The sequence below is a fragment of the Hippichthys cyanospilos genome, chromosome 9, assembly GCF_059441005.1.
Source record: "Hippichthys cyanospilos isolate Australia breed blue-spotted pipefish chromosome 9, RoL_Hcya_1.0, whole genome shotgun sequence".
Taxonomy (NCBI): domain Eukaryota; kingdom Metazoa; phylum Chordata; class Actinopteri; order Syngnathiformes; family Syngnathidae; genus Hippichthys; species Hippichthys cyanospilos.
Window position 1 is genome coordinate 2,020,828 of NC_142377.1, and position 23,688 is coordinate 2,044,515.

At 39.0% G+C, this 23,688-nt stretch overlaps 1 protein-coding gene across 3 annotated transcripts; it reads left to right on the plus strand.

The window, feature by feature from the left end:
• Nucleotides 1–87: 87 nt before the first annotated feature.
• ldlrad2 (low density lipoprotein receptor class A domain containing 2) lies at nt 88–23,249 on the plus strand. Of its 3 annotated transcripts, none has more exons than XM_088422347.1 (5): nt 88–319; nt 6,959–7,444; nt 8,301–8,450; nt 21,830–21,970; nt 22,498–23,249. In XM_088422347.1, the coding sequence occupies exons 1-5, from the start codon at nt 223–225 to the stop codon at nt 22,803–22,805; spliced, it is 1,182 nt and encodes a 393-aa protein (XP_088278473.1). In that variant the 5' UTR covers nt 88–222; the 3' UTR covers nt 22,806–23,249. The 3 variants fall into 3 exon arrangements, with proteins under 3 accessions (XP_088278473.1, XP_088278474.1, XP_088278475.1); XM_088422348.1 differs by having other exon boundaries at nt 21,833–21,970; XM_088422349.1 differs by lacking the exons at nt 21,830–21,970; nt 22,498–23,249 and adding an exon at nt 8,771–8,857.
• Nucleotides 23,250–23,688: the final 439 nt, after the last annotated feature.

Consider the following 23,688-nt stretch of genomic DNA (forward strand, 5'->3'; position numbering starts at 1 on the left):
CTTTGCGCTGCTGCCTTCACAGCTGATTGGTTGTCTGTTGCCGTGGAGAAGTCAGGGACCGTTGGTGGGGGCGACGTGGGAGTTTAAAAAAAAATCTGGGTTTGCATTATGCCCTCACTGGATAAAATCCTCGCGCCAACCAAAGTTCACAATGCTATCATTCCACGTCGGAGCGAAAATGACGCTGATCCATCCTCAGTAAGTCTGTCCTCATCGGCCTGAATGATGGAGATTCACGTGGACATGCCCTGCGGCCGTCTCATTCCGCTTTTACTCCCACTCTGCTTTTTGAGTCTACACGGTGCAGCCATCGACACAGGTTAGTTAGACATGAACGCCTAAAAGTACGAGGAACTCGTGCGTGCAATCTTAGACCCCATCGGGCTGATTACAGTCTTTGTTATCTATAACTAAATTGTAACCCATACCATCATTAACCCTCCAGGCAGGCGTTGCGAATTTGCAACAATAATAGGAGAGTCCCCTAGGTATTTCCACAATATTGTTTAGGGCAATTTTTTTTTGTGTTTTTTTTTCAGAAAACATTACAAACCACAAAATATTTACCATACTTACTTGTAATTTAATTAATAATTGAAGGGGTAGAATCGGGTGGAGCCCATTTTACCAGAGGTGGCCACTGGCCAGCTTTTAAGGCAAAAAATAATAATAATAATAAATAATAATAATAAAACATCATTCAGGCTATTTTAAGCGGGTGCCGCTTTGGAAGGCATATTCGTCTTGTTCCTGTCAAACATAATACTGATAAAACATTAAAAAAAAAAAGAAACATACTTTTTTTTTGCATTTGTGTAAGCATTATTGCATCGAAGATTTGTTCTGAAGCCATTAATTAAAACACATTCCTTAAATGTGATTTTATTTAAACAGCATTATCAAACACATTTATTAAAGATGTATTTGAAGAGTTGAAAGCAGTTTCATTAAATATTGGTATTACTACAATGGAGCATTATAAATGTAGGTCTTTTAATCTTCGATTCTATTGGTTGGACTCAAAAGTTAATGGGTCTTTTTTATACTCCAGTTTGAGTTTTGAAACTATTTTGTAAAGAACAACGCAAGGCAGCAAAGCAGGAAAGTGCAAAATAACATACATACAGTCATCAATTCCAGAATGCTTTATGGATTTGTAATGTTCATCCACATGGTGAGGGGCTGTTGGACATCATTCAGGATGAGCCAACAATAATAAAATGCTCCCAGTCACTCAACTGAAATGCTCTTAAAAACACAAATTCAAGATTCGAGAATTTTATTGTCATATGCATAGTAATTACACATAATTAAGTTCTCATTCTGTTCATTTTCCCGAGCAGACTACATTCCATAATCAAGTGAAGAAAGTAGGCAATAAAAAAGATGAAATTGTTACATTATTTTATGATTTTGTCTGAAAGCAATTTGCAAAAGTATAGAGAGCTGATTTGATTGTATGAGGGCAATTTAATTTTGCGTATCAGACATTTACTAGTGTGTTTGAGAGCATTATGTGATTGTCTATGAGCTACATATTTTCTTAGTGTTTTACTCGCGTTTATAAGAGCATTTAAGTCGTGTTTATGATTGTTTTAGTAGTGTGCATGAGAATGGTCTACTACTTTAATCGCAGGGATAGGAACTCCAGTTCCTAGGGAGCTGTATCCTGCCTGTTTTTAACAAGTCCCTTTTCTGGCAAAGCAGATTCAATTGATCAGCTCATTGGCAAAGTTCTGTCGAAGTCTACTTATGATCCTGGTTGTTTGAATCAGCTGCGTTGAAAGAGGGAGCCATAAAAACAATCAAAATGTGGCACTAGTGTGAACGAGAGTGTTTAACATCTGGGTGTCCAGGGATTTTCCACTAACCTGGCTTTATTATCACCCAATTTGGGCTGATTTTGAAAGGGTCAGAACATCATTATATAAAAAAAAATAATATATATATATATACAGTCGGCCCCCGGCTTACGAGCACCCTGATTTACGAACAATTCGCCTTACGAGCATGGATCAGGGAGATTTTTGTCCTCCGCTTACGAACAAACCTCTCAACCTCTCGCCTTACGAGCAATTCGATATGCCGGCCATTGATTATGTAGTAATGTCCTCGTTTAATTGCGTCAATAAAATCAACAATAGCAACATCATTAATCATCAGTAGATACTTGTGACAGTAACGTGAACGCTATTGGTCTTACAACGTCACACTGACTGTCTCACTCACGGTGTCTAAATATATTACCATTTAAGTGTAGTGTTTGTACAGCTAAAGGGAAAAACAGCTGACATGAAATTAAATGTGCCGATTGCAGGACAAAGAATTGTCATTGGTTTAAATGTGTGTTTTTTTTTAAATTAATTGTCAATACATTCCAACCGTTTAAAAAAAAAGTGCGAATAATTATCAGTCAGTCACGGAGATGCGAATATGCTATTGGTCGATTAAGGTCACCCGGTCTCACTCACGGAGATGCTATTGGCCGGCGTCACACGTCAATCACAGAAATGCCGATATGCTATTGGCCGAACGCCTTTACTAGCTTGACGGGACAGGATGGAAGGAAGGAGGGAAAATTAGTGAAAAACGGAATGTTGTGAAGACTTTGCAAACTTTATCTGTTAGACATAGCTTCTAAAATTACTAGCAGCGGTAAAGAAAGAAATAAGAGGATGATGTTTTAGTATCTGCGTGATTTGCACCCTGACTGAAAAAGTTACTGTAACACTGTAAGACCAATAGCATATCTATTACCGTGTTAACTTTGAGCGTTGGACTCTGCCCCCCTCTGCTTACACCCAGCTCAAGTCTCGTCGTGTCAAAGGTAAAAGCTATGTATCCATTACATTAATTATATAATGCAAGTGTACAGCAGATTATGTCACTCAATTTTAATATATGTATACAGTGTGTCGTTTTTACCTAAGGCTTCGGCGCGCGTTGCACGCATTCACGAATTAACATGGGTTTGGATTGCCCGCTATACGAGCAATTCGAGATACGAGCGTAGCCGCTGAACGGATTAAGTTCGTAACCCGGGGGCCCACTGTATATATATATATATATATATATATATATATATATATATATATATATATATATATATATATATATATATATATATATATATATTTTTTTTTTTTTTTTTTTTTTTTTTTTTTTTTTGTGTGTGTGTATTCTTTTCCTTTGCCTGAGATGGGTCAAACTTCCCCCCAGGAGTTAAGTTGTTTTTCATCTCTACAAATTAGAGCATTAAACTGATGTGGACGAGAACATTTACGGGGCTTGAGGGTGGGGTGGGGGGTTATGAGAAAAAAAAATCTGTAGCGTTAATAAGAGTGTTGCAACGCCCTAATGGTCCCTTATACACATTGGAGGGCATTTAGTCTTTGGCAAACAACAAGCCTACATCATTTCGCTTGTGCGTGAGCATGTGAATGTTTGCACACATGCACTTGTGTCCATCTGTGTGTGTGTGTGTGTGTGTGTGTGTGTGTGTGAAATGGCAAAATGGATGCACAACATGCCTATACTGCTACACCACTGAAACAATGTCATGTCTTACTTCTTCCCTCCCCGGCTTGACACTCACATTTGAAAATGGTTGTCATTTATGACAATATTGTTTCAAAATAGGTCAGATTGTGATTTTCTCTGGCATCCGCTGACGAGAGGGGATGAACGTTTCCCACCAACAGGGGCTCCCGGGCTTTGAGACATTCCTGGAGGTCATTGGAGGAGGATCTTACGGTCTCCCATGGAAACAGAGCTAATAAACTCCACGGGTGATTGTAAATTCACTCATTATTTGGCCTAGGGTGATGGGTGGCTCAGATAGGGCTGCCAAAGCCGGACCTGCCCACCCATCTGTCCTGGTCCGGCCCATGAAATAAGAACACTGCTGGTTTACAAGGTTGTTTGATGACTTAGGCAAGTTTCTCTACTGTTATTTTGCCAATTTTTCAAACGATCAATTTAAGTTCATTGAGGCTGATGAAGAAATACAAATCCACCAAATATCAACGATGATTACAGATTTTTCTAATTACATAAGGTAACCAACCCTCGTCGTCAAAGTATTCATGATGAATGTCACAGTTCAATTAACAGTGTGTTATGTGTTTAACCCATGGGGGCTTGTCAAAAAATGTCACTGCTTTTGAGGTGCCATAACAAAACAATTTATGAATATATTTTTACTTTCAACCACTCAAAATGCTCATTGGCATCAGACCTATTCATAAATATCTAGTTAAAAAAAATATCAACGGATAACCCCTTTATGGACAATAATAGCATAAATATCCTAATAGCAAAACTAACGATGTGGTACATATTTATATAAAAGAAACATATTTGTGTATCATTTCATATGACATAGAGCATTGAATATGTCAATAAGTCATAGCAACATAAGCAACATTGTTTATGCATGCCCAGTTTTTGACAAGGGCAGTTTATCTCAACACGACACATCACCACCATGTTTGGACAAAAAATGGCTCTGCTTTTGAGGTGTCATAAGAAAGGCATTTATGAAGATCTATTTTTAATTTCAACTGCTCAAAATATTCAGTGGCATCAGACCTATCTATACATATCTAGATTTAAAAGAACAACAAAAATCGCATAGCCCCTTTATGGACAATACAAGTATAATTATGCTAATAGAAAAACAAATTATGTGGTACGTGTTTAATAAAAACTAAATATTTTTGGATCATTTCATATGACATAGACCATTGAATATGTCAATAAGTCATAGCAACAGAATTTGTTTATGTATGCCCAGTTTTTGACAAAGGCAGTTTATCAGTCAACACAACACATCACCATCATGTTTGGACAAAAATGGCTCCGCTTTTGAGGTGTCATAACAAAGACACAATTATGCTAATAGAAAAATGAGATATCCTGTATATATACATAAATAAAATATGTTCAGATCATTTCACATGACATAGAGCATTGAATATGTCAATAAATCATAACAACAGAATTTGTTTATGCATGCCCAGTTTTTGACAAAGTCAGTTTATCACTACAGTACAACACATCACCATGTATGGACAAAAAATTGAGGTGTCATAACAAAGGCACATATTATTATTATCATTTAAAGAAAAAAAAAAACATATAGCATTTATGGACAATAATAGCAGAATAATGCTAATAGCAAAACTAACTATGTTGTATATATTAAAAATTGGTATATAATATACATGTATACAATCAGAAAACATCATGAATAAAACATAAAGAAAGGATTTATTTCCAGGATTGTTTCCATATAAATCATCTTCTTACTTCTCTCTTTAGCATCACTAGCAATCTTGGGACCCTTGGCTCACCCTTTGAACTAAGTAGTAAAAATGTACTATAAAGTTAAACTATAAACTATCAAGTTCTTTTTTTTTAACTAAGTAGTAAAAATGTACTATACTAAGTTAAACTATAAATTATCAAGTTTGACCAACAGTAGAGGGCCCATTGAAGGGGTTTATTCATACAGTGTTTATGAGAAATGCATGATACAACAACACGTTTACATTTCAGTAGGTATTCTCTAGTAACGAATCCTATTTCCATTGTGCAATCTTTCCATATAGCACTATTTCCTTATGTGGGAAACAGTGGTACATGTCCTGCGTGAACGTTCAAGTGTGTTAACAAAATTCAGTACATGTGTAACACGAGCAATAATACGCAAAAATATTTTGTCCAAAACTACAATATTTCGAACATGTACTGTATGAACTGGAAAATGCAAAAACATGGTCCAAAAGATGTACTGTTTGTGTTGTACACTGTACTTCATTTTTAATGTTGAGTTTAGACCATCTTGGGGAAAAATGATTGTATTTTGAATTGTTGTGTTGGCTTCATTTCTTGCTTCATGAAAATGTTTGCCTGCACACCATACAGTTGTATTGCTAATTGCAAGTGTCCCGTTGAATATATGCTGATTCATGTGCGTCGAGCCAGAAGCTATTTCCTCTGATAAGGTAAATTGCCAGAATCTAAGCAAGAATTATTCCTTTCTTTTTCAAGATCCAGATACCGGAAGTTCCGTTGCGGGGAGTCAATTGTTAATGTAATATATATAATTGTAGAAAATTTAATCCATATGGGTATTTTTTCGGGTTCAGGAATTTCTGTTCGACAGAGGTCCGTAGTTGGGAATACTTACCATATATGGAAAATGTCTATTCATAATGGGCGTCAATGGGACAAAATGTATTTAAATCACATTCCAGATTATCATCTTCTGAGCGCAAATCTGAAACAGTTAGAGACTAGATCTTGGTGCCCTTTTGAATTTTTGCCTCTTTTGACACATCTGTCGTGTTTTCAATGCTTTATCTTCGATAAAACGCAAAATAGTTGTCAAAAAATATCACCAAAAAAAAAAAATACAAGGGTTAAGTAAATGAAAAGGGGTGTGATGGGCCGACCGTACATCTGACATTATATCTAACCGGACGATTGCAATGACGATGAAAATTGTACTTCCAACATTTTTAATTCAAAGTTTATTTTGGGCATTCTTGTCATTCTTCAGTCCATTGGCAAAATGAGCATCCATCGGTGACGGACACTCCGTCAGTGCTGACGAAGTGCTCAACTCAACATAATAAATGGAAACGGTCATAAGTCGCACATTCATTTGAGCATTTCTCTAAATTTGCATAAAAAAACAGGGTAGAAAATCTCTCTCTCCCAATCTCTCGCTCTCTTTCCAGGGATATGGTCATGGGGCCCTAAACAGTTGCTAGTTTGCTTATGTTGTGGGCCGGCTTTGACCAAACGACATGATAATTGCCCCTGCCCAAGGACGAGTTGTGCTCCTCAGTTATACAGACCCTGATGCCCCATTCAATGTTGCCTGCTGCATTGCAGTTCTCTTTGTAATTGTAATGAATTGATTTTATTTGTGGTGTGCTTGTCTCATCAGTGAATGTGGTGGACTTCTGCGGTCAGACAATCCGGGGTGATGGCATGATCATCAATTCCCATCAAGAATCTAAAAAGTACTACTTTGTAACAATGGGAACTGACTGCCACCTCACCATGCAGGCCAGCTCCCCAAAGGACAAGGTGCAGTTCCACTTTCGTTTTTTCCTTGTTTACAGTTTGTTACGAGTTGCCCCTTTGAGCCCTGCCCCTCTGTTACCTGAGTCTCCACGTGGCTCTGCTCCCCTCAATCCCAAACTGGAACCCTCTTCTAGGGAAAGCGCAGGGGATCCCTGTCATGCAGGCTCATTCGTTCAGTTTTATGATGGACGGGACCGGAACTTTCCTCCTCTTGGTCCCCCTCTTTGCGGGAAGAGTCCACCACGGCCAGTTCTTTCGACAGGAAACTCCCTGACGCTGCGACTTGTCACCCGAGGGACTCAGCCAAGAGTAGACTTCGTTGGTGACTTCACTTCATTCAGACTTGGTAAACATACACACACACACACACACACACACACACACACACACACACACAAACACACACACACACGCACACACACGCATACACACCTGCATTCCACGGTGGGACTTGATGCCCCAAAAGGGTATAAGAACTGGATGTGGAAGGTGACACGTTGCCATTTTCTGCTCCGACCTGTGGCAGGACTGGCCCGAGGCCTCGTGTACTTTCCCACTCTGTCTGGATTAAATATGTTGTTTCACTATGTTGTGGTATGTGCGATCTTTCAACAAAAATGAACATGCCAGGAACAAGTTTATGGCGAGAAGCTTTTCTAGATTCCTTCTTAACATAGTCAAAAACTCATTGCTGTACATACACCATTTGTGTCCACTTTTTGAATGAAATGCCATTTGTTTACAGCATGGTCTATGCAATCCTTTCGTGAATCTGGCCCGAAGTCTACATACTGTATACTGCACTCTGTCTGGTAACAGTCGACACCCAATGAGGAGAATGCTAGAGAAGAGTACACACTTTGATAGTGAAACCAGAAAAACCATAAAACTTCTTGAATTATTCCAATGCTTCAGAGTTGTTCTATCAATCGACTACCCTTGGACACTAAAACTCTTGATTAACCACAAAGCATTCGCCAAGATGCATGAACTGATGCCCGTTTACATGGTAATTGCGTTTATACAGATTAGAGCTCCGTGGACACGAGTCAGTGTTTAAAATGATATTTGATTCTTTATCATATGTATGCACAGTGGTTCAACTGGGAATTGACATATGCACTTAACATTTCTATGCATTTATTCGTGAATGTGGACCATTCTCTTTGATACGGCCGTTGATACACTTTCTTTTTTTGCAGGATTCAACCAATCATTGTGCAGCAGTGAGCCTTACTTCACTTGCAGGAATGGGAAGTGCATCCCACTCAGTCTTGTGTGCGATGATCAGGGCATTGACAACTGTGGGGATGGAAGTGACCTGGAAGAAAATTTGACGACAGGCTGCAAAGGTCAGTGAGATAATAAGTTGGTACCAGGCCTTTTGCTCAGGGCGATACTGCAGCAATGCATTGTTTTGAGAACGCGCTGCAGTTTTATTCCAAGTCGGATGGTCGCTTCTGCTCGTATTGGCTAGGATATATATTTAGAGCCAATTCTGGGAGCTGTCTCTATTTTGTGGAAAGTGACAACATGGCAGTAGTGGCGGACGCATACAAATAAAGTCTCTGGTATTTTGTTATTTTGTTCTTTATTTACATGGTGTTGTGTGCATATTGACGACATGGCCACTTGTACCAAAGAGGGATTTATCACCATGTACTTCATTCAGGTGAGAGTGATCAGCATCCAGGCGTTGAGGATGACCCAAATTCCAGCATACTTCCATAGAAAACAGTGACACCATTCTCCCGAGTCCGAGAAACACCCATTAAAGATAAAAGGTGTAATATAGGCTTCCTTAGTACTTTTTTACATAAGTGTTGTGTATTGTGGTACTGGTATGAATGTTATTACTCAAAATGCATTTTCTTGTGGTTGTAGTGATTTCACTTAATTTTCTACAATCATATCTAAAAGCACCTTCTTTCACCAATTTAATGTTGGTTTCTTTAAACACGTTTTTGGGGTTGGGGACAAATTTTGAGTGGAAAGAGCAAAATGTTCATTAATTGGCCGTCTTTTTAAATCCACCATATTAAAAGACATTCATTCTGAAAGAAAAAGACATTTTAAAGCAGTACTATTTTATGCTCTAGAGCAGTGGTTCTCAGCTTTTTTCAGTGATGTACCCCCCTGTGAAAGACTTAAAACATGCCACCAGTGTCTGATTTAGAAACTTTAAAATAACTAACTTAAAACTTGAGAACCTTTTTAAACGTCAGTTGTATTGGTACACAAAACAATAATCACCATAAAGTGTCCTCTTTTGGACCATAGAAGAGATCTGTTATCAAAAAGAGATAACTTTATTAATAAATGTGTCCGCAAAAAATAATCAACAAGAGGTGGCAGGTAACAAGTTGGTCGAACCATTTTAGAGTGGAATTTGAGTTTAAAAAAAAAATGGAATAACCTATTAAACATAAAATTTGTTTTACAAACTTATATTCCAAAAACATTGAATTAGTTCAATGATTTTAAGGTATTTTTGTTTGTCTGTTTGTTTTAGTTAAAATCTAAAGTACCCCCTGGAGTTCCTTCAAAAGTGTTGAATGTTGATCCAGTTCCTGCTGGATGGAAAAAGTCCATCGAAAACACAGACACAGCTTGGCTCTTTTCTAAGCAACTCTCTCCCACTTTTCCAACATCTGGTACTTAAAAAAAGTGACATTCGGGAAAGTCAACTTCAGGATAAAAGTCAGGAAATCGGTTTGTTGGTACAGATGTCCCCTAACCAAAACACTAATGCTCTACTTCAGGGAAGCTGTAACTGTTTTGCCCTGAGGGGGGAGGGACAACGCGACTGCTTCAGAAAATGGTTCGATGGTTTGACGGGCATAGCAAATATAACACAGCTGCAAAACCCAATGGCGATCGCCCATCAGCTCACATTTTGTGGATTTGGGCTTACATCTGTGTGTACAACTTTAATCGTTTTCGAACGTTGTCGTTGTTGCAATGGAAAATGCGAGAAAATGGAGCAGTTTCCCTGTCTGGGAACATTTGTTTTTTTTGCTTCTAGTTAGGTAAGTGTCATTTGTTTATTTGTCAGACATTTGTCAGAAAGTGTACACAAAAAAGGAGACAAGGCAATCTTTCCAGCTCATGCATGAAGGGAGCGAAGAGGAACTGGCCAAGGACAATTCCATTGTGCTCTGCCAGCCTCTCCGACCCCTCTCTTTTATTTGATACAGAGGTCCCTAATACATGAAAGTCATGGCCTTCAAGGGGCAAAATAATGCAAGTCGATGGCCGGAACCTTGCATACTTGTCCTTCTATGTGTAAGCATGTGGGTGAGAAACTAATGCATGTATGATAAAATATTATACATAGCAAGACATTCTGATCAAATATTATGCGTAGCAAGACATCGATAAGAATCACAGCTGCAGGAGCACTCCAGCTGGCAGTCTTGAGCGGCCTTCCTTCTGCTTGAGAAAAAACAATACCAAGACAGTTTTTCTCACAGTCATTCTAACAGCATACATTTTCTTCTTTGCAAGCAGATATATTTTGTAGCAAATTTATAGTCACTATAATAATTAAAATCCTAACCACATTCATTCACACAGCAAAGCATTTTTTCATTGCAAGCATTCATATTTTGTAGCAAATGTATAATCACTATATTTACAATTTTTCTAACTGTAAGCTAACAATCATAAATTATAAGCTATTATAAATAAAATAAGGAATAAATAATTATCCTCATAAAACTTGTTGTATTTTGTTCATATACTATAACCATATAGTTTACCATATTGCAACAGATTTCTCAACCCACTATAGAAGCTAATGAAGGAACATGTGCAAAGGTTCATTGCTTCATGAAGCTTCATTTGGTCATCACTACTTCACAAATAAAGGTACATGGCAGTTGGCCGAGTGGCAGTATGTTGCAAATGTCTAACAAACGTTTCCCAAATTATCGCCAGATGACCAGTGGCCATGTCTTAATAGCTGAAAAGTTCTGTAGCCAGACGACAATTTGGGAAACGGTTGCGACCTTGAACAAACATGCAACATTTGTTGACTTGCAATTGTGTTGGTATCTCCGGATCAGCACTTTCTTGGTTCAGATCTTACATCCTGGGAAGGACGCACAGTGTCTCTTATGATAATGCGATCGCTGAATCTTTCTCCATCTCATGTGGTGTCCCGCAGGGGTCAGTACTTGGTCCCTTACTGTTCAACATCTACATGATTCCTCTTGGCAATATTATATGTAAACATGCTATTAGTTTTCATTGCTATGCTGATGATACCCAACTCTATATGCCCTTAAAAATAACAGATCCGTGCAAGTGCAGTAAACTGAAAGCCTGCCTTGCCGAGATTAATCAATGGATGTCTTCCAATTTTCTGCTTCTCAACCCTAGTAAAACAGAGATGTTAATTATTGGCCATGCTCATCATCAGCACTTGATTAAGAATACCACGCTGAACCTAGAAAACTGTATTATTTCCCAAAGTAGTTCTGCAAAAAATCTCGGCGTGATATTCGACTCCACTCTCTCCTTTCAAACACATATTAATAACATGACAAGAACGGCGTTTTTTCACCTCCGCAATATAGCTAAAATTCGCCCTATTCTTTCTCTTAGCGATGCAGAAACATTAATTCATGCATTTGTTACGTCGCGCCTAGACTATTGCAACATTTTGTTTTCTGGACTTCCCATGTCCTACATTAAAAGTCTGCAGTGTGTACAGAATGCAGCAGCGAGACTATTGACAAGGACGAGAAAGTTTGATCATATTACTCCGATTCTAGCTGACTTGCATTGGCTTCCAATACACGTGAGATGTGATTTTAAGGTGCTGTTAATTACTTATAAAATTCTACACGGTTTAGCTCCTTCCTATCTCGTCGACTTAGTATCACCTTATGTTCCGTCCCGACAACTTCGATCGCAAAATGCCGGTTTGCTATCGACCCCACGGGCTAAAAAGAAGTCTGCGGGATCAAGGGCATTTTCCATTCGCGCGCCAGTACTATGGAATGCCCTACCTATCATGTGGTATCTCGGGATCAGCACTTTCTTGGTTCAGATCTTACATCCTGGGAAGGACGCATAGTGTTTCTTATGGTGATGCGATCTCTGAGTCTTTCTCCGTCTCATGTGGTGTCCCGCAGGGGTCAGTACTTGGTCCCTTACTGTTCAACATCTACATGATTCCTCTCGGCGATATTATACGCAAACATGCTATTAGTTTTCATTGCTATGCTGATGATACCCAACTCTATATGCCCTTAGAAATAACGGATCCGTGCAAGTGCAGTAAACTGGAGGCTTGCCTTGCCGAGATTAAACAATAGATGTCTTCCAATTTTCTGCTTCTCAACCCTAATAAAACTGAGATGTTATTTATTGGCCCTGCTCATCATCAGCACTTGCTTAAGAATACCACGCTGAACCTAGAAAACTGTATTATTTCCCAAAGTAGTTCTGCAAAATATCTCGGCGTGATATTTGACTCAACTCTCTCTTTCTAACACATATTAATAACATGACACCATCACCTCCGTAATATAGCTAAAATTTGCCCTATTCTTTCTCTTAGCAATGCAGAAACAATTCATGCATTTGTTACGTCGCGCCTAGACTATTGCAACGTTTTCTTTTCTGGACTTCCCATGTCCTACATTAAAAGCCTGCAGTCTGTACAGAATGCAGCAGCGCGACTATTGACAAGGACGAGAAATATTCGATCATATTACTCCGATTCTAGCTGACCTGCATTGGCTTTCAATACACGTGAGATGTGATTTTAAGGTACTGTTAATTACTTATAAAATTTTACACGGTTTAGCTCCTTCCTATCTCGTCGACTTAGTATCACCATATGTTCCATCCCGACAACTTCGATCACAAAATGCCGGTTTGCTATCGACCCCACGGGCTAAAAAGAAGTCTGCGGGATCAAGGGCATTTTCCATTCGCGCGCCAGTACTATGGAATGCCCTACTTATGGAAGTTCGCGCAGCCACCTCAGTAGAAATCTTTAAATCCCGACGAAAAACACATTTATATTCAAAAGCATTGTTAATTGAGCCTGTCTGCAGCTTTCTTCTTTTTTCCTTTTTCCTGCCTCTTTCTCCCGGCTCGGAGAGGGGGCTAGCTAGATGGTGAAGGATGATTTGAACGCCTCCATTTGGCCCTGCTCTGATCAACCATCGCGAGTTGAGAGATCGACCATCTGCGGTCCACTGCGGCTAGACTGTGGGAGGGTTCCTGCCTGGTGCCTTTGCCTGCTGTCAAGACATCATTGCACTACATGGGACAATATGTTTTCTGTAATCTATATTGTTTATGTGTATGTCTGTATTTGGTACATGCAGCATCCACTTCAACCTGTGGGCCTGGAAGGGGGCTCCTCCCACCTGTGGTCCCTTCTGGATGTTTCTGATTTTCCCCGAATTGGGGTTTTTGAGTTTTTCCTTCCCCTTCTGGGAGCTTTGACAGGAGATGCTGTTGTGTACCTTACACTGAAAAGATGTCTCTGTACGACTTCTTTTTCGAAAGAGGTCTCCACATGATCTCTTTTCATCTGTGAAGCCCTTTGAGACTTCGGTGATTTAGGGCTATACAAATCAAATTTGATTGATTGATTGATTGAGTGAATTGTTCGCTGCACAGGGCGATAGGGGCGTAACACACTTTTCTTGTCTTCTCTGCCACATCTTCAATCCATTCCTAGGAAAATTCCACTGAATTCCTATGTGATTCTGCTGTTTCATCTTAATGCATTCCACATTTTTGAAACAGGTCCCCCAAGTGACCCTATTGATCTTGGAGGACGTTGCTCCAGCACTGCGATATTCCCCTTGGGCAGAAACTGACAGGTGTTCAGGGTGTTGTTAGTAGGAGCACTGTCATAGCCAAACAGCCACAAGTTTAATGCCAAGAACAAACTCAAACATATGCCGTAAAATGTCTTTGAACATGTGCTGGTTGATCATCCAGCCAAGCGGCAACTGCTCTCTCTCTTGTTCACATTGAAGAATTCTTTTAAGATGTCTTCGACTTTGATTGTCTTTCTTTCTTTGGGTTTGTCAGACTCTTCAATGGAGGCTCTGGCATTTGGGCTGACTCAAATGTCAATGATTCATCACTGGTGATGAATCGACCTATTACTCATCATTGTGCTAAATGCTTAAAGACCTGACACAGAGTGTGAACTGTGTATCATTGGTCCTTGACCTTTGTTGCAAAATGGATCCATCCATCCAGGAGGGGGGAGGGGGCACAAACGATTTTACACTATTGTTTTGAAATTTCCAGTTTTTAAGTAATGGTATTGAAAACAAATGAAACTACATTTTATCAAAGGGGCCCCATCAAGGAAAAGCAACGTTTTGGATCTTTTAACCAGTGGTGTATCGTCAGGGCCAGCAAGGCCTTCTCTTCTGGCCTTATTTAACCTGACACTATCATAATTATAATAAACTATAATAGTTATAATAACTATAATAAAAGTCATTTTCACATTAAATGTATTTATACTAGAAATTATATGTATTTTATGTAAAAATTATTCCCCATATTCTGTTCTTTTTGTGTCATATTATATCCATATGGTTACACTCATACAAGTGCTGCCATTTTAATGTAGAGTTTTTAGCCAATTAGTATTCAGCTAACATGTATCGCCTGGCAGACTTCATACCATGGGAGGCATCAGGCACAATTAGAAGCCCTCTGTGGAATTTGCCATGACGTATTGTGTACGGGCCCATATTTTAGTTAGACAGCTGCAATAGCCAATCGGGTCATAAGATCGCTATCTAGAGGCCTAAAGTGATGTAACTGGACGCTCACTGCAGGAAGGCGGTGCTATATTGGTCCACCATGTTTAATCGTGGAAGTGGTTAAATAAAGTTATTTAAAAAAAAAACAAACATGTTGTTCAACCTGCTAACTATAGCTTTTTTAACCCACAATGGCTGAAGAAGAGCAAAACGGAAATTGGACCGACACGACTTTCAGCATTGGCGTCCAATGTCAATAAAAAAGGATTTATTATTGGAAAGACAAACTCTAAAAGCGAGTCATGAAAGTCTTTCTGAGGAAAAAAAGAAGAATGGATTTTTTACCAAAATAACTTGGGGAAAGCCGTTTTGGGTGAGTTAATATGTTTTTGTCATTTTGTGTCATTCATATTCAATTGTCATGTTTGGTTAATTTTTGTTATTGTGGGGTTTTGTTCACCATTTGTTCAATGGTTGGAATTCATTTTTGAGAGTATGCTGCCGGACAATGAGCAAGCGTTTGTGAATATCATTAAACAAGGTGACTGCATAGTGAACCCTTGACAAAACAAGAGTGAATTGGCTTTAAAATTACGAAAGCTGGCACAATTTCCACAATTGAACCCGATTGCACCCAATGGAAAGGCCATTGCTTCGTTGTATAAAAATGAAGCATGCGCATTGATAAATCATACATTAATGCTTATAAAGACTGACACCTTATAGGTCCAAGGTTATATTAGCTTTTTTCTTTATTGTTTTGTGGCCAGTCTCCCTTCCTCGTCTTTAGAATGACATCAGGTCAAATTCAAGGGGGCACAGCAGCCTTGTGTGGGTATTCAAATTGCAAAAACATAAATTAATTGGTGAAAGGAAGTATATGGCAGTGGAAAGAACAATTTTTAACAACTTTAAAAAGGCAAACTAATGTAAAAGACACAAGGAAAAAAACTATAAAAAGTGGAAATAGTGTGGGTGTTCGAATGGCAAAAACATGACTTAATAGGTAAAAGGAGATTTTTGGCAATGGAAAGAACAATCCTTAACATATGAACGGTTTGAATAGGCCGAGTTGAATGTTTGAGGGGTTTGAATCGGTGAAGAAATGTGAATATTACAAAGATGGAACAGTTTGAATAGACCAAATGATGTAGAAGATACAAGGGAAAAACTGAAAAAAGTGGAAATTGTGTGGGTATCCGAATGGCAAAAACTTCAAGTAATAGGTGAAAGGGAGCGTATGGCAGTTGAAAAATCTTTAACATATAAAGTTGGAACCATTTGAATAGACTACATAATGTAGAAGTCACAAGGGAAAAACTGAAAAATTTGGAAATTGTGTGGGTATGATGGGAATGATCCATAAGGTCCTAAGAATGAGTTAAATGTTGTGAATATGAAATGGGAAAGCTTGAAATATGAAATGTTAAATCTCCCATTGGGAATGAATGGGAAGCCCTCCCATTGGAAATGAATTGTGAATTGTTAAAAGGGTGAACAAATATGGAATTAAGGCAAAATATTGGAAATTATGAATTACTGGAATGCTGAGAATGATCCCTAAGGCAAGATGAATGAGCTAAATATTGAAAATATGAAATGTGAAAGATGTAAATATGAAATGTAAAATCACCCAATGTTAAGTCAATGGAACTTTTCGGGTGGAAAACAGGTAATTGTGGGAAAATGATAAATACTTGGAATGAGGAAAATGGAAGCACACTTCTCACAAATAAGTGGAATAATATGAAACTGGAATGGTTTGAATAAAGTAATTTATCACTAGAAAATGTGCAGTTCCTGAAGAAATTATTTGTGAAGGCGAAAACCCTGAAGGGAGAGGTGTTGAATGGTGGAATAATGTGGAATGTTTGAATGGCTTGAAACTGTGACGGATTCGGAATATAACAAGGCTGGAGGGGTTTGAATAGGCCAAATAATGTGGAATGTTTGAATGGCTTGAATCTGTGAAGGATTCGGAATATAGCAAGGCTGGAGGGGTTTGAATAGGCCAAACAATGTGGAATGTTTGAATGGCTTGAATCTGTGAAGGATTCGGAATATAACAAGGCTGGAAGGGTTTGAATAGGCCAAATAATGTAGAAGATACAAGGGAAAAACAGAAAAAAGTGGAATTGTGGGAAAAATTTGAATTGAGGAAAATGGATACTACCACGGAATGGCGGAAATTGGGGGAATCGATTAAAGTTGGAACGGTGTTAATTGGATGAGTAATGGCAAAGAAAGAAGGTTACAAAGTTTTGGTGAAAACAGTGGGAATTAATGAGGAAGTATGGGTAATAATATTAAAATAGTTATGAATTATTGAAATGTGTGAATATTAGTAATGATGAAAATGTGAAAGGAATGAAATGAATGATGTATCTGTGAAATGGGGAAGCTTCAAATATGAAATGTTAAATATGCCACTGGGAAGAAATGATGAATTATCAGAGCTGAAATATTTGGAATTATGGGAAAATATCATTTATGAATTATTGGAATGATGAAAATGGTCCTTAAGGCAGAATGAATGAGTTAACATCTGTGAGTGTGTCATGGGAAAGCTCAAAATGTGAAATGTTAAATTTCCCATTAGATAAGATTATTGGAATATTGAAGTGAAAAAATGGAATTATGGGAAATATTAAAATGTATTAATTATTGTGATGATGGGATTGGTCCATGAGGAGAAATGAAAGAGTTAAATATTATGAATGTGAAAGGGTAAAGGTTTACAGTTAGAATGTGAAGGAAGGAACTGCAAAATATTAAAGGGTGAAAAATATGGAATTATGGGAAAATATTGGAATGTATGAATTAGTGGAATGATCAGCATGATCCCTAAGGTGAGATGAATGAGCTCCATAGTGAAAATATGAAATGTGAAAACTGTAAATATGAAATGTAAAATCACCCAATGTTAAATCAATGGGATTTTTGGCATGGAAAAATGGGAATTGTGGGAAATCTGTAAATATTTGGAATAAGAAAAATGGAAGCAGTTACTGCACAATTAATTGGAATAATAAGAAATTGGAACAGTGTGAATCGGATGAACGGGGAATGAATTGAAAAGCGTAAAAAAACGGGCAGAATAAAAAAAGAGGAATAACATATGTGTGTAGGCTTTCGCCTTCACACAATTTTGGCAACAACTTGCTGAGTGCAAACCACTGAAAACAAAATGAAGTCTACTTACTGTAGAACCAAGCATATACGACAACAGACCTGTAAGAACACCAATCAGCCTTAAGGTTTTATTGCAGGAATAAAAACAGTACTTAAGGACCAGAATCACTCGAAGTGACTATGGACTTAGCAGTCATAATGTCTTTTTTTTTTTTTTTTGGGCATTTCAAACCCAATTTATTCAAATATTTGCCAAATGGATTTTCCAAAATGGGTCTCAATTGACAGCTAGTACGGTATAATAGAGGCTGAGAAAAGCAGAGGCCTTTGGCACGCAAACATGTGGGAAACAATGTCATCTAAAAGCGTTTAATCGTGAAACCAACTTCAGTGTTATGATCACATCCCACTCTTAATGCAGACAAGTCTACAGCATGCAAACAACACTAGTAGATTAAAACGATCGAAATTCTTCCAAGGTTTTTTTTTTTTCCTTAATCAGACTCCTATAAGCAAAAATTCGTCCAACATGTTTTCTGCCCTGTGCTTCCATGCAGATAAATAAATTCCAGAAGTATGCGTTGTGGAAAATCTGGCCAGCACGGACACCACACGAAGTGGCGTGGTTGCTGAAAAGACGTCATTTTGACCTGTGGAGCCGCGTCAGACGCGCTAGCCCATCAAGCATAAACCAAACTTCGGATGTTCTTGCAGGATTTGCTCGCTTGCTATTTCTTGAAGATGAATGGTGTTTTTAACCTTGCGTTTGTCTTGTACTGGTCAACTTTTTAAATGTTATTATCGCCAGTTTACATCTTAATTAAACATGGCAGCTGATATTGTGATCGTGATTAAAATTCGATTGATCGAGCAGCCCTACTCAGCGGCTACAACTCCCATGTTTTCAAGCCTTGAGCCAACCACAGCCTGTATGTATATTTACGGTTAGAGTTTTTACACGATTGTTGGGGTTGTGTGACTTTTTATATCACGAAGACGGCATGAAAAAGTTTATTTATAACAAATGTTAATGTCTGATGATTAGCATAAGCTAGCGGATAGCACGTTAGCTCGCGACCTTTAGCATGCTTGTCTAACCTTGTGCTATATCATACAGCAATTAAGTGGGGTGCGTTACTTTGTTGTATTTTATTTTTAGCAGCATGTAAATAGTGTTAAATAGTTTTAATGTCTTTGTTGTATCAGTGTAAAACACTTTAAAGCGCCTAAAGTGAACAAAATGGGAAGAATCACCAACAAGTGTTTTTATTGCAGGAGTTGCCTATTTGCCTAGCTATCCCAACGTTAGCGAGGGCAGAATAACCATCATATGGCTTTTTTAACATAGGTTTTAAATTACGAGTAATTTTTCAAAATGGTGGGAAAAGAGATTTTTCCATTCATTTAAGACATTTATATTCAACAATACGAACATTATTTTAAAAGCACACAATGTGAATTACTAAAACATACTGTATGTAACTACATATATCCATCCATCCATTAACTTCTGCTTTATCCGGGGTCTGGTCGTGGGGGCAACAGCTTGAGCAGGAACAAAACCCAGACTTCCCTTTAACTGGCCACTTCGTCCAGCTCCTCTAGGAGGATCCCCAGGCAGTTCCAGGCCAGCTGAGCAGTATAGTCTTTACAGTCTTTACAGGTCGTCTCCGAGGCCTCCTCCCTGTGAGACATGTCCGAGAAGCATCATAACCAGATGCCCAACCACCTGAAATGGCTTATCTCAACACAGAGGAGCAGCGGCTTGAAACATAATCCCTCCCAGATGACCGAGCTTCTCACCCTATCTCTAAGGGAGAGCCTGGACTCCCTGCGGAGGAAACTGAGTGAGGGACAAGACTAAGCAAAGAACACTGACCTTTAATGACGAGTGAAATATTTATATTGCGCTTTCTCTTGCTCGGGCGCGGGTCACTGAGGCCACCCTTTGGAGCCAGGACTGCAAGTGGGGGTCACTATTCCCATGGGGCTCAGCCAGGTTCAGTTCCAAGTGATAACGCGGGTCCCCCTTTCCATGGACTCACAACCTGTGGAAGGGGCCATAAGGGTCGGGTGCAGTGTGAGCTGGGCGACTGCTAAACACGGGCACCTAGGCGCTCTGATCCCTGAAGCGCAGAAGCTAGCTTTCGGGACATGGAATGTAACTACATATATTCTCTCTCCCTCAAAAAAAAAATCTGCTTCTGTGCAGCCTGGTCCGGTCGCAACCTGGTACGTATTGATGATTTGGGACCAATGCTGTATATAAAAGCTTGTAGAATAACCCTCAGTAGCTGAAGAGTTCTGTTCACAAAGTGACTGAATACACTTGATTCTTGTATTGTTTTCTGGACTTTCCATATCTTGCATCAAAAACTCTGCAGTTAGTACAAAATGCAGCAACGAGACTCTTAACTAGCACGAGAAGGTCCGATCATAATACCCTGATACTAGCCAAACCGCATTGGCTTCTAGTACACCTGAGATGTGATTTTAAGGTGTTAATTACTTAATTTTTTTTTACACGTTTAGCTACTTTCAATCTCGTTGACTTAGTGTTGCTGGATGTTCTGTCCCAAGAATTTCTGTCTCAAATTGCTGGTTTGTAATTGCCCCAATGGCTAAAAAGAAGTCCACAGTATCAAGGTTTTTTTTCCCCATTTGCGCACCAGTGCTATGCCCAACCTATGAAAGTTTGTGCAGCTACCTCAGTAGAAATTTTTAAATCCCAACTCAAAACACATTTATACACTCAAGCATTTCATTAATGGCTAGGTCTGATTGCAGCTTTCTTCTTCTCCTGCCCTTTTCTCCCGGTTTGGAGAGGGGGCTACATGTTGAGAGATGACTTGAATGCTGTCATGCGGCCCTGCGCTGATCAACCATTGCGGGTTAGGGTGGACCACCTCCTCTGGGGCACTTTTGTTTAGATGGACCCATTAGGCCAGACTATGAGGAGGATCTTACCCGATGGCTTTGCCTGCTGCCAAGCTATCTTTGCACTGGACACCTCCTGACTTATTATTATACTATGCTATTTCTAGCACTCAGCATCTGGTCCAACCTGTTGTGCCTGGAAGGGAGTTCCTTCCATCTGTGGTCCCTTCTGAAGGATTCTTATTTTACCCAGATGGGGTTTTTGAGTTTTTCCTTCCCCTTCTGTGAGCCTTGTTCAAGGGATGCTGTTGTGCATTTAAGACTGACTTAAGACTGATAAGACTGATTTCTTTTTCATCTGTGAAGCCCTTTGAGACTGCAGTGATTCAGGGCTATACAAATAATCTTGATTTTACTTGACTTGACTCCAGGGCACTTACATTGACAGAAAAAAACTCTTCGAGATATACCTTTTGTGAGACCAGTTCTTGAACTTTTCCGACATATTTTCCAAGCATTTTGGAGCACACTACAAATAATTTGGGGAATGCAATATGTTTCAAGCATGTTTCTCTGGTGCCAGGGTATAAAAAATATTTGCACTAATTCGTTTGCTCAGTTTACTAAACCATGTGCAGGGTTTAGTAATCTGTTTGCTCAATTTAGTAATCTGTGCGCACGGTTTAGTCATACGTTTGCTCAAATTAGCACTCCTTTTGCTCAGTTTAATATATCGTGCACACGGTTTCAAAATGTGTTCGCTCAGTTTAATAGAGGGAGAGGGATGACAAGAGGGATCGTTTGTAGTATGTGCAATAAACAGTTGTCGGCTGTTCCGTTCCCCAAGAGCTTCACCAATTGCAAGTGGGTCTGGATTGGTTCATCTGCAATAGACTGTATGCCATATACCTTCAAAACCTTACATTTCTGAAAAAGTTGAATGACCAAAGTCTTTCCTTCATCAGCAGGTCAGCTTCTGCCTTCCGAGCCACCAAAGCCAGTAACATCCCCACCTCCATCTTTTGTGAATCCTCCTACAGTACCATTCCCCACTTACTTCAACTGTGGCATTGCTGACAGCACTCCAAGTTATAAGACACTTTCAGGTAAATGGAGTGTAAATGTACCTTTTTATTTATTTATTTTTATTCTCATGTCATTTTTTTTTTAATTTTATTTGTGCGTATCCATGTGAGTGGGTAGGGCTGTAGATTAATAGTAGGTGTGAGAATCTTTGACTGTCTCAATTTAATTAGATTAGAATCAGGATCAATTTTCAGTTCAAATTGATTATCGATTCAAAACGATCAAATTCAAAATGATTTCATCATACCTACATCAGTCTGCTTTGCAAAGTTTAACAGAGGGAGACAAAGTGTCTTTTTTAACGTCAAATCATACCTTCATGAAGTCACATTACATGTATACCAGAGAATGGAATCACTACAGTCAATGTTTGCCAATCTTCCCCTGAGAGGAAATCCACCCTACGATCAAACTCTTTTGTTATAAAACCTGATTTGTACTCTAAATTTACATATTAAAATGGCCACCAATGCAGGATGGAGGGTTCTATTTATATATTTCATTCTAAAATACAAATATTAAAAAATCTGTATTCAATTTTTTCCAGACTCTGCAACGTCTGTGTTCTTGTTGGTACTCTGCATCATCCTGGGTGTGGTGGTTGGATGTGCAATGCTCTGCTGGTGCTGTTGGTCCCCTGGTTGGTTCTTTTGGCGCATCAGTATGTTCCGCTTTTTGCCATGCTGCAACTCAGCCTGTGCCTCCTGCCAACACTGTGCCAACCACTGCACTCACAGCAAGGAGCACCGCCTGGCAAAAGTCACACCACAGTCACAACTGAATGGGACACCAGCAGGCGCACTAGTCACTAGCACAGATGAAACTCTTTCTGCTGATGCACTACATACTAAATGACTATGTTTGATCACATCTGCAGTGATCTGTTGCTGAACATGGATAATGAATTTGTGGAGCACATCAATCTTGGGTAAGGGTAAGGTTAAAAAAAAATGTTGAAAGCATCTGATAACAAGACACACTTTTGGTTTTCATTGATGTGCTTTTGAGAAGCAGGGTGTAGACTTGTGTAGGATTGTATTAAGCCTCTGAATCTTGACAGCATTTTTAACTTGTCATATCGGAATCTCTGTATATATGATTGGAGTTTGCTCTTTAGAACATTCCAACACAGCTTATTGGTGTTTTGTTGTTGTTTTACACAAGTTCCCATTTATGGCATGTAGTTTTGTTGTACAGGTTTTCTTCAATTTTTATGTGAGTCAGCAACATTTCTAGCTCTGACCCTATGTCTGACATGGACACAAATGAAAATAAAAGATACCCTCTGGGGTTAGCACAGCTGTTTTCCTAGACTTCCACTCTTAGCAGTCCACTGTTATTCCAGTGGAAAGTTTGGTCCTATGGAGGACAACACTAGTCAAGGTCCTGTTGATCCTTTATATTGACAGTGTGCTTCCCTCTATCCATGCAGATATTTTGTACCATGAATCCTGAACAAGGACTCTAGTTGACTTTGTGTGAGAGGGGATACACCTCATTTTATATTTTTTTGCTGTTCTGTCATTTACAATCCTGTCGGAACATGGACTCCCTACATTGTCGCCCATTGTTTGTGGAAATGTACCCAAACTGTAGTTGGCGGTCAGTCGGTCCATCAGCTAAATAACGGCACTTTCCTCGTCACTTCGGGCATTTCCACAGTGGTGAGCCATGCATTTCAACCCTAGGCCTTCAGTGATGTCATATTTAATCTCACCTAATATACCTCATAACATCA

What these genes read in the sequence shown, in the direction of transcription:
- ldlrad2 (XM_088422347.1), top strand. Translation starts at nt 223, where the DNA reads ATGATGGAGATTCACGTGGACATGCCCTGCGGCCGTCTCATTCCGCTT. An exon ending in CTTCACTTCATTCAGACTTG is followed by an intron (nt 7,445 to 8,300) that starts GTAAACATACAC and finishes CTTTTTTTGCAG; the next exon opens with GATTCAACCAATCATTGTGC. An exon ending in TTTGACGACAGGCTGCAAAG is followed by an intron (nt 8,451 to 21,829) that starts GTCAGTGAGATA and finishes TTCCTTCATCAG; the next exon opens with CAGGTCAGCTTCTGCCTTCC.